Source organism: Temnothorax nylanderi, unplaced genomic scaffold (assembly GCF_030848795.1).
Source record: "Temnothorax nylanderi isolate EJ_2023f unplaced genomic scaffold, tnyl_v1.0 TNYL_tig0059_pilon, whole genome shotgun sequence".
NCBI classification, from domain to species: domain Eukaryota; kingdom Metazoa; phylum Arthropoda; class Insecta; order Hymenoptera; family Formicidae; genus Temnothorax; species Temnothorax nylanderi.
The window spans coordinates 307,985-324,082 of record NW_027249121.1 but is presented as its reverse complement, the minus strand read 5'-3'; the positions used below and the strand labels follow the sequence as shown (position 1 = coordinate 324,082).

At 40.0% G+C, this 16,098-nt stretch overlaps 2 protein-coding genes across 2 annotated transcripts in view; one reads left to right on the top strand and one right to left on the bottom strand.

The window, feature by feature from the left end:
• Arr1 (arrestin 1) overlaps nucleotides 1-16,098 on the top strand; it is a 216,428-nt gene that overhangs the window by 14,134 nt on the left and 186,196 nt on the right. The window lies entirely within an intron of this gene.
• LOC139773204 (spondin-1) overlaps nucleotides 2,418-16,098 on the bottom strand; it is a 161,527-nt gene continuing 147,846 nt past the window's right edge. The window contains exons 6-7 of the mRNA XM_071707475.1: nucleotides 8,387-8,790; nucleotides 2,418-7,200 (exon numbers count right to left, since the gene is read on the bottom strand). Of these exons, the coding sequence (XP_071563576.1) occupies nucleotides 6,992-7,200; nucleotides 8,387-8,790 (613 nt within the window). The 3' untranslated portion in view covers nucleotides 2,418-6,991. The remainder of the gene's footprint in view (nucleotides 7,201-8,386; nucleotides 8,791-16,098) is intronic.

Sequence of the window (16,098 nt, the reverse complement as noted above, 5' to 3'; positions counted from 1 at the left end):
TATAAATCATCGCAGAAAAGTTTTAATCAACGCGTGATGTTCGTTAAATAAATTCTTACTGACTGTTTTATAGCAAGATATTAGTTCCTTAATTAGAGACGTTTTTTTTTTACGATATATCGAGATATCTATACTTGATACGATAGATGAAATGTTAATAAAATTCATCAGGGTATAAAATTATGTTAGTACGATTCGACGTTAAAAGGAAATTGTATTATTATGTGACTTTCGATTGTTACTTCCACGACCTTTTCTGTGCAATTTTACAGCAGCGCCATTGCCATCACTGCGTCGAACGCTTTATCTTGGGGTAATGTTGCGTGATAACAACGAACGGGTGGAATCGTCCCAGCGGGATTATTAGTGCCGCCTGTAGTTTCTTGAAGGCCGTCTAGTCGATAAGGAGCTACATTACTATTCTGGCTGGATATTTTTGTCTTCAAGTTAATTGTGTATTAATTATTCCAATCATTTTTGCTACATTATTCCATCTCTCTTATCAATATTTATTTTTATTCTGCGATTTTATTTTTAAATAGTTTTGAAAGACAGAGATAGATTAATGTTATTTACTATTAAAAAATTGTATTTAAAATTTCGTTAACATAATTTTGGTACTTGAGTATTAAACTTCGTAGAGTATTCGTAATATATGCGAAATATTTCGTCTACATATTTACGATAAACAACGTTATGTGATATAATCATACATCAAAGGAAAAAGCGGCGGCGAGTGCAATTGCCTTAAGAGAGTCCTGCGCGCGACGCGTCCTTAGTATCCTCGCGGTCCGGTGTTTCCTTTCAACAAATATATATATATATTATCCCGAGCGTCCACTTCTCACGGATAGAAGAACGGCAAACAACTAAGGAAAAGGAGAGATGGAAAGAAAAAGGGGAAAAAGAGAGAGAGAAAGAAAATGTGAGAGAAAAAGAGTGTGCTCCTTGATAACTTGGTCCTTCGCAAAATATGCAGCATAACAAAGTGCGGTGACACAGTGGGAAACTGAAGATTCTAGAAAATAAAGAGAAGAGTCGAGTACGCAGTCAGGATTGAATGCGGCCTATCTTGCCCATCTACTTACCATGCCTCTCTTTGGGGCTTGCCGCCACTCGTTGGGTTTGTCGAAGTAGGAACATGAAGGAGAAACAAGTCCGTCGAGTAGGATCGCCGAGAGTAGCGAAAGATGAATAGAACCGTTGCGCTGCGTGCGCTTTCGAATGATGCCGCCTATAGTTGCCGCGGCAAGCAAGAAGTGCTACTTGTGAAAAATGGATTTCGACGAAAGTTTAACAATAGCGTCGCTTGCGGTTCTCTGCGTTTGTTATTTCGAGTACGCTAAGAAGTAAGAAGGCGATATCTTCTCTTTGATTGGCGTGATTTTCTATCAGCAGACACCGCAAATGTATAATATTATTCGATGTTTCAATAGAAAGAAATTTGATTTTAATCGCGTATTTTATAGACGTTTAAAAAAATGTTGGCTAGTTAGGAAAATTTTATCGACTGCTGCAAATTAACTATATTGCAATTTTCTATTCGAAAGCACTCTTTCAAAGTCGTGTACGTTATACATGGAATTTTTCACACGCAGGGAAGGAAGTAACCGAAATTTCACAGTAACACAGTTAAATGGTTGTTATGCGGGTAGAGGAGGAGGGAAAGGAAGGGGGAGAACGCTATCTCCATAACGATCGATTTCCTTGAAGCGTGAATTTGCGAATCATCACCGACGGTTTTACTATGGCAGCGATGCGGTAGTGAGACGGGACCGAGGGTGGAAAATAGTAGAGGAGAGATAGAACTCGTTCGACTCCATAATTTGACTCGAAATTGCTTACTTCCGGCGTAGTTACATACTTACGACAGTGTAATTGCATACTTATAGCAGCGGCTTTCATCGCATCTCAGCTCCTTCAGCTGAGTAATATAACAATAATAGCTGTTATTATCATCATTATAGTGTCTTAAAGATTGTCGTATATCCTTTAACGTTGAAGATCTTAAAAAAAATAAAGAGCTCATCTTTTAGTATTTGACTCGAAGTATATATTTCTTTAATACATTTGTTATATAACTTCATTTTTTTGTAACTAATTTTGTAATTATATAATTTTTTATAGTTAAAAATATTAATATATTAATATATTAATATTTTATATAATATGTATTATATAAAAGTACTTAATTAATAAAATGTAGCATACTCTGGTAGCGAATGTATTATTGTATAATGTTCACAAAGAAAAATTGAACTATTTTTTAATATTATTTAAAATGTGTTTTTCGTACTTTATTTTTTAACAGCTAATAAAACTGTGGTATAGAAATCTTGATTTTCGGTAAAGGCGTTCGCGCATAGTGATATTTGTGAATATCAAAAGCTGGATAACAAAGAGAGAGAATTACACGATTCCTGAAATAATTACTACTTTATTATATACGAATACCATTCATACGTCGCAAGTGAAAAATATTATGTATTCGAAGATCGAGAAGGGAGCCCGCTTATTTTCTCGACACATTTTATTATGTAATATAAACTTATGTGTTATACATCGCTACATATGCTTTGGCTTAATCGCTAGTCCTATCGGCTATCCTTACGGCTAGAATGCACAGTGACTTGTACAGAATCATCATCGTGGCACTCCTCCACTTACTCCTCCATTGATCTGTCATTGATTTGTCATCGTCACGTAACGCTGGTAACGCGGGAAAGAGGAAAGGATGAAAAATGCACTTGTATATTATACATCGAATAAATATTTCATGAAAAATAAATCTCGCAAAGAATGTACAGTAATTACGTGTGATTGTCGTTCTTTCTAAAAATAATAGATCGTAAAATTGCATTGTACATACATAAAAGAAACCGGAGCATTCATAATTAGTACGTACAGTTAGATATGCGATTGAAAATACACATACATAAGTATTCGCGATACTCGGATTGCAGGAAAAGAGTAAAATTTTGATCGAGGATGTGGTCGAATATTGTTAAACTGGGACAAAGGAAAGATTTCGAACTTATTATAGACTCTGATGCAAGCGAACTTTCTGATTCAGCTGCATCGAGAGACCCAAAGGCATCGAACTCAAACACTTTTATCCACGAATTTATTTGCATCGTTATTTCAAGCATATCCACTCCTCTCCTCTTTCCGTGTCACAGAAGCTCTCGTGTCACGAAAGCGTTCCCGTTTAGTTTACAAAACGTTTATCCTTAATGCATCTAACTGCGAGACGGCAACGGCTCAGTCCTCCTTACTATACATATATGTATATTCTTATGTGCGTGTATGTGTGTGTGTGTGTATTATATATACCGAGAAATGAAAAGCGACTCTCTTATCGCGGTATTGTTCCGTGACAGATTTTACAATACGCCGACTAGATTTCCGGTCTCGGGGATTAGTCTGGCTTGATATTTTATCTCAACCGCGCGCGCTGCCGTCGCCAACGACGGCTTTCGAGAGATTCTCCCTGGCGAAGATCAGCCGCTAATTATTGCGATCGGGTTTTAACGTAATACGAGAACATCATAAGTACCGTCGTAATTAAGGTTATACTCCCGTCGTGTGCTTTCTGTATTCGCGCTTGAAAGGTAGACTAAAGAGCGGTGTATCATCTCGCGTATAAAACGCGTGCCGGAAACCGTTGTAATTTGTAATCTCCGAAGTCAATTCTTTCTTTCGAGAAAATTTCTGCGGTGCGGTCATCTCGTTTTTGTACCCAGTTTTGTCCGGCAGCTATTATTTCCATCATACGAGAGCTTTCTAACTATTTTTTTTCATTTAGAGATTACGTTTCGCATGAAAAGCTTTAATATAGCTTGGAAATTTAAAAAAGATCTTAGCACGAGCAGAAACTGTAGGTATCTGTATAAAAACGATATATATCATCTTACTTTATATGAGTATTGTCCAAGATGTGCGGATTTTTCGTACCTTTATTTAATGTCGTTTAAAATACAGTTATAGGAATTTTCTTTTTTAAGTCAGATATAAGATAATTGTGGAAGCTATTACATTACGATATCACACGGCAATTTGCATTTGAAAAATTTTTACACGTAATCGAGCTCTCCCCGTGTTTATCCATTACCATCGCGAAGATTGACTTTTCATATCAGTTTACAGCGGGATGAACAAACGTAGATAACATGCGGCAGTATACGAGTTTGTACATTTTCCGCTCGTACCATTCTTTTTCACGCAGCATGCTTATATTGCGCGTTTCGCGGGAGCCCCCAAAACGCAGCAGGGAAATCATTACTATTACGTCACGCTCGAAATTGATTTTAAAAATTTACATGATATTTAATTACAGCAGCACACAAAGCAGATACAATTTATTTTCCTGTCGAAATTAATATTTCAATTGAAATAAAAAGTTGTTATAATACAGAGTTGTAATAAATATTTTCGCTATGTAGGCTTTTATCCTCGTCGCACATTTAGCGCTAAATGCAACCGTGCATTTCACGTGTAGATTGAGTGTTCCTTGTTCGTTACCGCGTTTCGTATTAAACAAACTATGACTATTTTTAACATTTAATTTAATTTAATTGATTATATCAAATTTCACGATTATTTAGTCGCGTCTAACACTAAACGCTCGACGAGAACAGCAACCATGGACGCTAGATATGAAGGACAAGCCGTGCGTCATACGGAATTCAGCGTTGCACCCTTAGATCTGTCCACCAAAGCGGGATTGCTTCTCGTTGATTCTTATAACTTAAGTTTCGTGTTCTCCATTCTCCATAATATACCGGGGAACAACGCCGAGCTCCGCGTCGCGAGCGCGATTAATACGAGCCTAATAATTAACGATTAGACGTTAGTTATTAATTATTATTGTTAAATTTATGCCTAAGATATAATACACTCACCTAAGACGTACCTGATGTGATATCTTTGTAAAAATTTCCCTACCACGCCACGAGAGACAGACGAGAGAGTGAGAGAGATGCAGCACTCTCGATGACGATGGAGAAAGAAAAAAACGTTTGCAGAATCTGGTCTGCAGGTTTCTCCGTCGATATTCTTCGTCGATGCTGTCGCCGAGCGAGGAGACGCTTCGCGAAAAACATCCCCACGCGAAAACATTGTCTGGGATTTCGTGCGAGCGCGCATCTCGTGCTGAAAATCGCCCTGACGTTTGTTCTACGTGGGCAGCGATCTTACTCTTCTTTAATTCGCGCGAAATATTTTAATTTTCCCAACATTGCACAACGTTTCGGAATTGTATGTTTCGCAGATTTCTCGAAAAGGAAATATTTTTTTGGCAGTAAAGTTGTAGGAAGAGACAAGCTAAGGGTGGAGCTTTAAAATATAATAATTAACTAACAAGCACAGGATTATTAAAGAAAAATTAATTTTTTAATAAAGATTTTGTTTAAATATTAACTTTGTTGTTACCTTCAGCTTTATTTAAGAAAGTCCGATTGCAAATTTTGTACGCGACTGTTTTCGTTCCACGATAGAAAGTAGCGAGCCGATAAAAATTTCGTTTTAAGTAACGTAGTACGTTTCGGAAACGCCGGGTTAATCTCGGCGAGACTCCGGTGCTGCACGCGATGGTTAAATTTCACCGAGAAATTCTCGCACCATGAACGTGTAGCTCGCCGATCACCGCACTCGTACCACGGTCCGTCATTTGTACCGGCGATTAAACTGTCAGCTTAATTGCACCTAACGTTTTTCTTCCGGAAAGCCGGGGGCCAATTTCCCAATTATGCCGAGGCTCATTTCTTTTTTCGATCGCGTGCAAAGACAAGGCATGTTATTACCTCGTTCCGACGGTCGTTAAACTTACTTTTAACGCGAGTAAAGTCAGTAACTTAACTTAATTTTCAATAGCGATACATCATAACATAGACGTTGAAGTAATATATAAATTAAGGGAATCTGCGATTTCTTTGACACTTTCGAAGATGTATCAATATGTCTAAACAATTTTATCATCTGTCATAAGATTAAGCTGAGTTATCACTAGAACTCTATAACTCAACCTGTATTATCAAAACAGATATTCGAGACAGATATACATGTACTTTTTTGCTATTTTGCGGTATTTTCGCCGTAACAAATTTAACAAACAATGCCGATTGTTCAATTATTTCGAAAACAGAAAAAGAGATCGAAACGCCGTGCGCTCGGAGTGAAAATCGAGTCTCAAACGCATTTTAGTGATACACGCGGAAACGCGATACGACGCGAGTCAGCTATTCGAATTTCTCTTTGGCAATCTTTGTGTTTTCAATATTCGTGGTCCGAGTGATACATGCCTACATATATGTGTACGTATCGCACGACGGACGTGACATCAAACGACAATAAATGCATGCGTGTAAAATAAAGCCGCCGTACATATGATAATGCTTCTCCGCTTGTTTGCCGCGAAAATATGCGATGGTTGCGAACACTAATTGTAATGAAATATATTATACCGTTCGATTATGTGACTCTACACGGCCTTCCTCGTCACGGCCACTCGTTATATCAAACAGGATTTAATAGCAATGGGATTACGCGAAATTACATCGCGCACGATCATTATAGTCGTCTGCGTAAATGCACACGATATTGTCGTCCGATGCCAATGTAATTCGCTGCAACAGTTACTAATTCTTTTACCTTAAAATATCAGATATTGTTTATGAATTTTCGTGTAACGCATATTGTCAAACCACGCAGATCGCTACTCTTTCTAAAGTACGGCATAAATGCACCCCTAGTCGTGTCGTTGCGGTATGACTACTGAGAGAGATATAAAAAAGATAGCCTCTTCTCCAGCCTATATTATTTTCCATCCAATACATTAAATTTTTCATATTTAATCGTATTCGCGTCCCAGCGTGCGTTTCTCGCATAAGTGCTCCTCGCTCGTCTTGCCCGTCTTTGGCTTACACGACCTTTCGTCCGTGAGCGAGTCACTTTGGTACACGTGTTCGTGGAAGGGGACCGACGCGGACGATGACTACCAATGATAGTCGATGATCGGCTTACTCTCCGAGCATGGATTGACGCTACCGCACCACTTGGTCTCCTTCAACGGCGGACACGGTGCGCCACCTCGGCGCGGCTTTATCGTGATTTTCCGCGTCCTCTGGGTCTCGCCCACCCCGCAGCTGCGACTGCACGCGCTCCACGGGCCCCATTCGCCGACCTTGCAATCTCTCGGTGCACCTAGAATCACGAATGCAATTATTCCACTCGAGCGGATGAGCGAGTCCATGTCTAATCTCGCGACGTGTAGGGAAATCCTCGGGGTAGATAACCGCGATCTTCGGAATTGGTGGCCGCAACGAAAATTGAGGGAATTTTCTAGCTTTATTTTTAAATTTTGCTCAAATAGTTCTCTTATTATAGAATTTAAAAAAGATATTAAGAATTCGAGATTTAATTACTTGATATCAATAGGAGGGGGACAGTCTAGTTTAATTAAAAATTTGAAGAATCGCGTTATAGCGTTCCATTAAACTTTAAATTAAGATCGATTCCGTTTTTTTTTTAAGAGTGTTAACAGCTGAATCGAAATGCGATATTCCTGGAATTAGATGAATCGTAAGAGTTATCGATACTAATTTAAGATTTTGATAAATTTAATGAACAGATTTGAAGAACTAATCGAGTTGATTCGCTATTTTGCAATCTGATAATTATTATCAGTTCGAACAACGTACTGTTATGTGCATGCGAGACTCTCGTACACGAAGAAAAATCTGCATCAGTACGGAAACCGGAACAGCGGACAAACGCGAGACAGGGTGGAGGCCAACGCGAATGGTAGAGACAGGAAAGGGTGCGAGGGGGAGAGAGAGAGAGCGCGGAAGCGCTCTTTGATCATTTACGCGGGAAATATGGCTATTGAGAGCGCGCTTGGCTTTTGCATTAGCTACCATCAATAAAAAACTGCACCGAGGGTTTGTCCGGACCTTCCGTTGCACCGTGTCGTTTAAAGAGTTAATTAGAGGCTCGATTAGATAGCAAAAGCGAAGGGTCTACGAAGATTTCAAAAAACATTTTGAATTATGCCCATAATCATCGTTCGCCGGATTAGTGGAGATCAACAGGGTGGCTATCAATAGCGTCGCAGCGATACAAAATATCGCTAGCTGTATTATATTGTCTCACCGTATTTTGCTACGGGAATAGAGAGAAGTCGGCTTTGCAAGATAATGTTATTATTCTAAACTAATTAAAGAGAATTGGATAATGCTATGCCCAAATCTGATAATGCGAATTATTGCCTTCATAACTTATAAATGAGAATATGATGAGTAATATATTATTATAAAAAATATTATAGAACTCAATTATGAATAACAAAATTCAGGATTAAACAATATTTGAACATTTTCATCGCACTTACGTGTTCTAACTCGTTTGCCTTTGGATGTCAATCCATGATGCTTCATCCTGAATCTGTGTTGGCGCTGATCCGCCGTGTTGGTCACGTTGTTCACGAATGAGTAACCCGTACTCGACACGTTCGACACGTTGGCAATCTTCCTCTGGATGTCCTCGTAGATTTGCGCCTTCTGCGTTTCCGCTGTTTGCCTGTACGTCTGGTAATACGGCCAGTCGGACTTCCCTGTCTCGCTGTATCTCGTTTTACCGCCGACGGCAACCTTCGATGTTCGCGGTATCGCGGTCGCGGTGTACCTCGGTCTCTGCAAAGCGTATGACGTGGCGATGCTGTTGATGATCGCCGCCTTGTTGTCCCGCGGAACGTCCGTCACGACTTGCTGGCCGCTCCCGGTCGTGCTCCAGTATCTGTTATCAGAGAATTAAAAGATGAGATTGAGAGGAGAATCGGGGAACTGTGCGGTTGTTTTTCAGAGAAAAGCAGGGAATATAAATTAGTTAATTAGAATGAAGGAAATTGAGAATCTAGAACCGTGGAATTCAGAGATTGAAAATTCGCAAAATTTTCGAAACTTCTGCAATTAACTGGGGTGCAATTAAAGGTATACCATTATGTGTGATAATTCACGCAGCCTGCTCCTACTATTTCCTGCGATTACTAACATTAATATCATCGATTATGTTAATGTTATTCGCATACAATTGTTCTTGTTACGATGCACGTGTTTTGATGGGCCGAACGCATCGAATGCTTTAACACGAATCGACGGAATTTCCATTACTGTCCCGTCCATACACTCGCAATCAATACTCGATGAATATACATGCAATCGGTCGATGTGGTGCAGCGGAACGCCACAGTGTAGACAGTGCCTAGACAGTAATAAGTTGGACGAGCGTGTTAGGTAGCAATTACTAAATGGAACTGGCCAGGTATTAGTGGCGCGCTGAACTTGTCGGACCCCATTTGCTAAACATGTATGCATTACTTGTATAAAGCCGGAGTAATGCCTTCGCGTCGCGAGATGAAGTTGTTAATTAATTATTCCCGGGATGATAAAATTCGCGAACTCGCAAATAACAAAAGTGGTCCGCGCTCAACATAGTTGATTTGTCGACGAATTAATTCAACCAATATTATAATTGCAGAATCGTTAAAACTTACGCTTTATTTGTAACGGCCAACGATCAAATAAATTTCCTTATAACGGCCGTATATTAATATCTAGTCCTTGCGAAAAGCTACATTTTCGAGAAAGAATATATGTACAATTAAAATATATAAAAATGGATCTATGTATTTTAGCCATTGTTCTAGGCAGATTTATCCACAATTTGTACTATGATAAATAATAATAATAGCAGGAAACAATAAACGATAATATATCGTATCATTTTATATTCTTTCGCTCTTTTCTTATGATATATTAATATACATATATTATTTAAATATGACAATTTATTTTAACATCTAGAGATTTATTGTGGTTCGTTAGTGTATTTGAGTTAGTGCTCCGGTTAGACGATACCTTCTCGATTTTCGTAGCACGAACTCGCCGAGACGAAATCGGTCATTCGTTATGAACCGTCTACACGAGTGGTCGTTATAGTTCTCGCCAGTACGTACACTCCGACGAATCGAATTTAGCGAGCTGAGCGAAGGCGTGTGGACGCGCGAAAACAATTTCGAGAATTGATTTACGGTTGGCATGTGGTACACATAAGAGAGACAGAATCAAGGGGGTTGTCGGACGGCAGTCCCCAAACTTGCGTTTCACGCAAGGAAAACTTATTCATCGTGCGTCTCTCTTCCTCCCTCTCTTTTTCTCTTTTCTTTTCTCTCGTGATTCTGGCAGCCGTGGAGAATTCACTCTTCATGTATTTGCGCGCAACGAGATTTCATCAAAAGCGTTCGTTCTGGATACAGGAAGTTACATCTCTCGGTGCGGATAGAACCGGCATCGCTGGTCTGTGATGTTTGCGATTTAATTGCTATAGCGATTCGCAACGAAAATTTGCAATTCCGAACGCAATCGATTAGAAAATTCCGTTTAAGTATTGGTAATTACAAATTCCAGTTGTAATTTGTGACCGAATTAAGCAATTACGCTTTGCAATATGTAGGCAATGCATATGCAATCGATGCACACATCAGTCCGTGACAGAACTACGAGACCGGAGTTGTCTAGTTATCACGGTTATTCTCTAATTACAAATTTCATTGGCCCACTTGCAGAGCGAATAGATAGACGAGATAAAATAATATTCCGCACGTTTTCATAAATCTTTTCACACATTCTTCATCAAGAATATTTTATTACTTGTTAATGATTCCGTTGCCCGAACGTAATCTTAAAAGTCGTGTGTAATACCGATGCAGTCTGTATTGGTATTAAAAATACGCTGGCACGGCACGTTTAGCATAATCGTATTTTCTGCACGATAATTTGCATGTATGCAGATCCGGCATAAGTTTACTTTTTCCTACGCTTTAATATTCCTCCAGGAAGTTCTGGCCGCCGCTAAGCTAAGGGCCGAGCTTATAGGTCGTCATAACTTTTTAATTAAACTGACCTATCATTACTCTACCGCTGTCAACCGAAAAACCTAAATAAACGTACGAACCTCATTTGCTCTCCGCGGAACTTACTGCCTGATTACGAGCGGGGAAAAAGCTATCGTTTTAACATCGCGAATACGTTTAAGTTGTATTCGACTGAACGTTCGAATGTCAACAATCCACTCGATCGTCGTGCCTGGGGCGTGGAACGACTCGTGGAATTTTACAGGGCAGGAAATCGAAGTATATTTGGATCTAATCGGCGACATTCTTGGCTCGATCTTCGTTATACCCTACCGAGTTCGTATAACGACATCGTCTCCGTCGATTATGGTCACGTCGCGCGTCTACAGGAAGTTTGGCGAAGTAGGGTAAACAGTATATAGTTGCTGGCAATCAGTATAGTCATTGGCGTGGGGGAGAAGCACAGGAAATTGTCTTCGAGCGTTATTACCTTACTTCGTAACAAGAGAGAACACCTTTTGCGGAAAACTGAGATAAAACTTCTCTAATCAATTTCTTTTTTAAAGAAATCAACAGAAATTTAATTTAGGCTAATATATCTCCGATCAAAAGTGCATTCAGTCTCTTAAAATTAACGTCAACAACAAAAGAAAGAAATACGAATTTCAACGAATCTCCCCCATTTCCCGAACGATAATGTATATCAGCTTGTTTGAGGGTTCCCTCCATCGCATGCTGCCTGCTTTATATCGATTTCTATTCTTCGGGCGACGAGGAACATATTTGTTGCCATCACCTTCCAAAATAACGAGCCAAAGTGCTCCGTTATCACGGGCGCCGAAACTTATTGCGGGTCGTTAGACCCCATACGAAACCGTAGTCATTTTATTTCGTGGTGGCGGTGAAAAAGTATCGCCGCTTTATACACGCGTGTATTCTCGAGTTTCGTCGAACGGAAACTGAAGAGCTGTTGACAATGACGATGACATGTAACGTCATCGCGGCAATTCGCATCTCTTATTAGGATTTCGATCTGTCGCAACATCGCTCCGATGCGGTGATTTATTTTAACGTCGTGCTCGTTGGAATGTATACAAGCGATGGACTTAATACGCGGGAGAATGCGATACAATGGACGCCGGTGAATTAATTGCGCGCTAATGCGTTTGCATTTGACGGCAGGGGGACTTTGAGCGTTAATACATGCACTTCGTTGTTGGTCCGTGGATTTTAGTTCCATTGTGTGTATCGCGATCTCGTTATGCATTTGTTCGCGATATGCATAATATGCATTATTCTACGAGGCCGTTAGTTTCGTCGATATATTTTTTTAACCGGGCACGAAACGTGAATTGCGATATCGCGAATTTCGCAACAAGTTTTTTCCCCGCGAATAATTTATTCTCAGTTCGTTTAGATGGCTTGTTTCGCCATAAATTAATTATTCGCTTTTCCGCGCACGTACGCTCATTCTATAACTCGGAAAAATCCGAAGTGCAATCAAGACCAGAAAAAAAAGAGCAGCTCGGATTTCCAGAAATATTCAAGAGATACGTGATATTGCTCAATATGAGTGGAAACTATGGCGGAGATTTTTCAACATTACGACAGTAATAGCATTTACATTTTGGATTATGCGGGCCGTTTCCGCGACTCCGTTCGCGCGGATTATCACGGAGCTCATGAGAGATATGAAAAAATGTTTTAGAACATCATGTCTCACACTCATACGCACACACGCGCGTACGCACGCATGCATGCATGCACGTGCCTAGTCGGAAATCGCACCACCGAGAGAAAGACACAGAGTTGTTCGCTGCAACATCACCGTGGATATTTTAGCACATCATTGACACTGATAGATTAAGATACGCGGAGGCAGGCTATCTTTCGGACGAAACGAGCGTCTTGGGCGAGCGAATTTTAGTTTAGTTTCTTTGACCTCGCGTGCGCCGGCCGCTGAAAAATGCGCGCGTGAAAATAAATTGCCGGTGGCGGAAAATAAATTACCGGGCGCATTACGATTGCCGCGTGTTCGCGATTCCCTTTCCCTCCCCCGTCTCAGTAGTGAACGCGGAGGCGAAAGGCAAAAGGGATGCAACGGGCGATACCGCCTAGGCACGTCGTTCGTTATAGTTACTTCTTGTTACACTCACTCTCCGTTTATCGCAGTAAATTCATTGGAACGTGCCGTATGCCAGTTCACAAATGACACCACCACGTTGGCGCGATGGGGATTTACGCGGTCGTGCATGCCTTTTGCGATGTGTACGCAACCATCATTCTCCGGTAATTAACTTTATGATTGCGCGAAAGGCGTAAATGCGCACGCGAGTTTAGCGTTATTGAATTCACGGATATCCATAAAGTCTCGCGGTATTCCAGCGTGCGGTTAACGCATCGTATATTCTTGAAACGCGCTTTGATAAACCTGATTCCTGATTCGTTCAACTGCTCTAAAATTAAATGGTTCCATCGGTTCCACTGATAGTTTTATGTTCTTATAATATACGATACTGATCCTTTATAGATTTCAAATACTGTTTCCTGCTTTATAAGAAAAGCTGGAAGAATAACGCGAAGAATGGAGGCGATTTTCGAATCGATACGTAGCTTTTCGCGTTGTCGACCTCGTAATACATCAACTTTTCCTTCTCTCGACCTCCCTGTTCCCATACATGCGCAAACGCAAATATTCACCCACGGTGATACGATAACCGTCGAGTTTAACGTTGCTCTCGAGAAGTTTGCACAATGTAGTTTGACGGGTTTTTGACGGAAAATCGTCACTTCGATCGAAGATTTAACTGAGCAAAATAATCTCTTGTAGCGTTTTACGCTCGGCGTTCGTACCTTAAATTCGAATATGCATGCAACTGAGTTTACTGTAACGTCAATGCGTCCTGACGCACGTTCCAGCATTTATGCGCAAATAAATATAATGATACAATAGGGGAAAAAATGTTTCCTCGCAGAAATAATAACGGATGATGCAGCATGTTTCTTCCTTTTTATTTTATGTTATTTGTACATTTTAATGGTTATCATACGCGAAATTGAATGCATAAAAGCGTGGCGCTGTTTTTATTTTGGTTTAGTATTTTATTCTATTTTCTCACGCCATCAACAAATTTGCTGACCCATTAATTTATTTGTGCGGTTGTACCTATTGATATCATACCTATTTGTGATTGTCAAAATATCGTAAAACATTGATGATGACAAAAGAGTGAAAAAAGCGTATTGTACCGTTAACAGAAATTTTTATCGAAACAGTTACGAATTATTTTCGTGAAAAGAATGTAATGTAATAACCCGAATACACTGTGCCAAAAAGCGCACAATATGTGGCTTCAGGCGTAAAAACTTTTAGCTAAATTGAAATATTGCTGAACGAGAGATTTAACTTTTTATCACTAATTTGCAGTTATTGTTATATCGACGTTTTTGAGACGTTCAAAATCGATTTGCATATGTAATCATGCATAATTGCAGAAAAACATTATCACTATTCTTTCCTTGTTAAATTATTGTATATGTATTGAATAAAATTCAATACAAAATAGAAATTATTATTATTTTTTCATAATAAAAATTAATTTTCTGCAATTTCTCATATAATTCTATAAAGATACAGTATACGAATGGATTCACAATTTTATTTATTATATTAACAAAGTTCCCGCAAAATTAATATCTGGCTAAATCCCTCGAAGGAATCAGCTCAATGGCTGTAATACAGTAATACATTTAATGAGATATATCGTTGTCGTGGCCACGTTGTTCCAACGAAACGACCTCCGTCCACGAGTCCTGGACTAGGAAATGACCAGGATGATCCGGTCGTAAGATTTAATCTGTTAAGACGAAGAACAGGAAAATAGAAAGATCGGAGGGTCTCCGTCCCAAAGTGGGGCAGCGGCAGTATCAGTGACAGCCTCGAAGGCACAATAGCAATTACCAGAAACGACGATCGCTCCTCGCCGAGTGGCCAGATAGCGTTGAATGGAATCGAATCTGCGGTAACGTTCCGAAGAGATTGGCTACCCGGCGCGCGGAAGGGAACGGGAGGGCTACACAGATCGATCTCGAGTGTCATCGAACGTAAGCTTTATCGATCTTGGCGAAGCCAAGCGCGTCAGCCGGATATTGGACGGATAAGGATACGAGAGGCCTATAAAGCGAATGCGGTCGGTCTTCACGTAAGGTGCACGCGATCAGCCGCCGATCGTGTGTATCGATTTGAACGCCCTCCGAGGCGTTTGTGGCCTTTTGTACGGCTTCGACCGGTTAATACATCAGTTATCGTGCCTTCCCTACGTATAGAGAGGGGCACGAAAAATGCAAAGTACCTTGAAACCACTAAAGGTATCTTTTGTCACAGATTTTTTGATCGAAGAAAATCACTTTTTTCTGAACAAAAATATCTAATGGTTTGAAGACACTCTATGTAGTTAGAAAACGAAAAAAATATTGTACTATTTCCTTTTGAATGCCGGTTTGAATTTTATCTTAGTTGAATTTATGTCGGATCGAGATAACATAAATGGGATAGTTGTAATATTAGTCAGAGATAATACAACTATTGACACATCACGGTTACTTGAGAACGGACAATCTGATAAAAATGTAATCAAAAAGACTGTCTCTCTCGACACTTTTTTTCGATTTTTTTGGAACAAAATCTTCTCAGAATCGCTATTTTTCCTCCATAGAAATATTTTTTCGCCACCTACAATATATTTTCTACGTTAATTGACGTTCGAGAAAATGTCCCCTCTATTTTCCCAATTTTGTCGGACAGCTTGATCGAAATTGGAGGTCATGAAAATCTCGCCCAGCATGTCCGCCCCGGCGAAATAAAACAAGTATAAAATGTAGGAGACAATGTAACGAGGAGCAGCGCGTTATAACGTTATTTTCAGGCTCGTACGTTTCTCGCCGTCGTATAGTGTCGATGTTTTCCGTCGGTCGGACATTACCGCGAGCTCTGGCCGGATATTACGGCGAACTGCCGGATACGCTGTACGTATCGCAGAAATTGTCGCGAATCAGGACGTCCGCGAAAAGTAATATCGTAATCAGCCATCGGATGTCAAATGTACGTGACTACGTGCGTCCAACTGCCCCGGATACGATGCGAAAAAACTGATTGGCTGTTGACACGCTTTATTGCATTTTTGTGGCGCCCT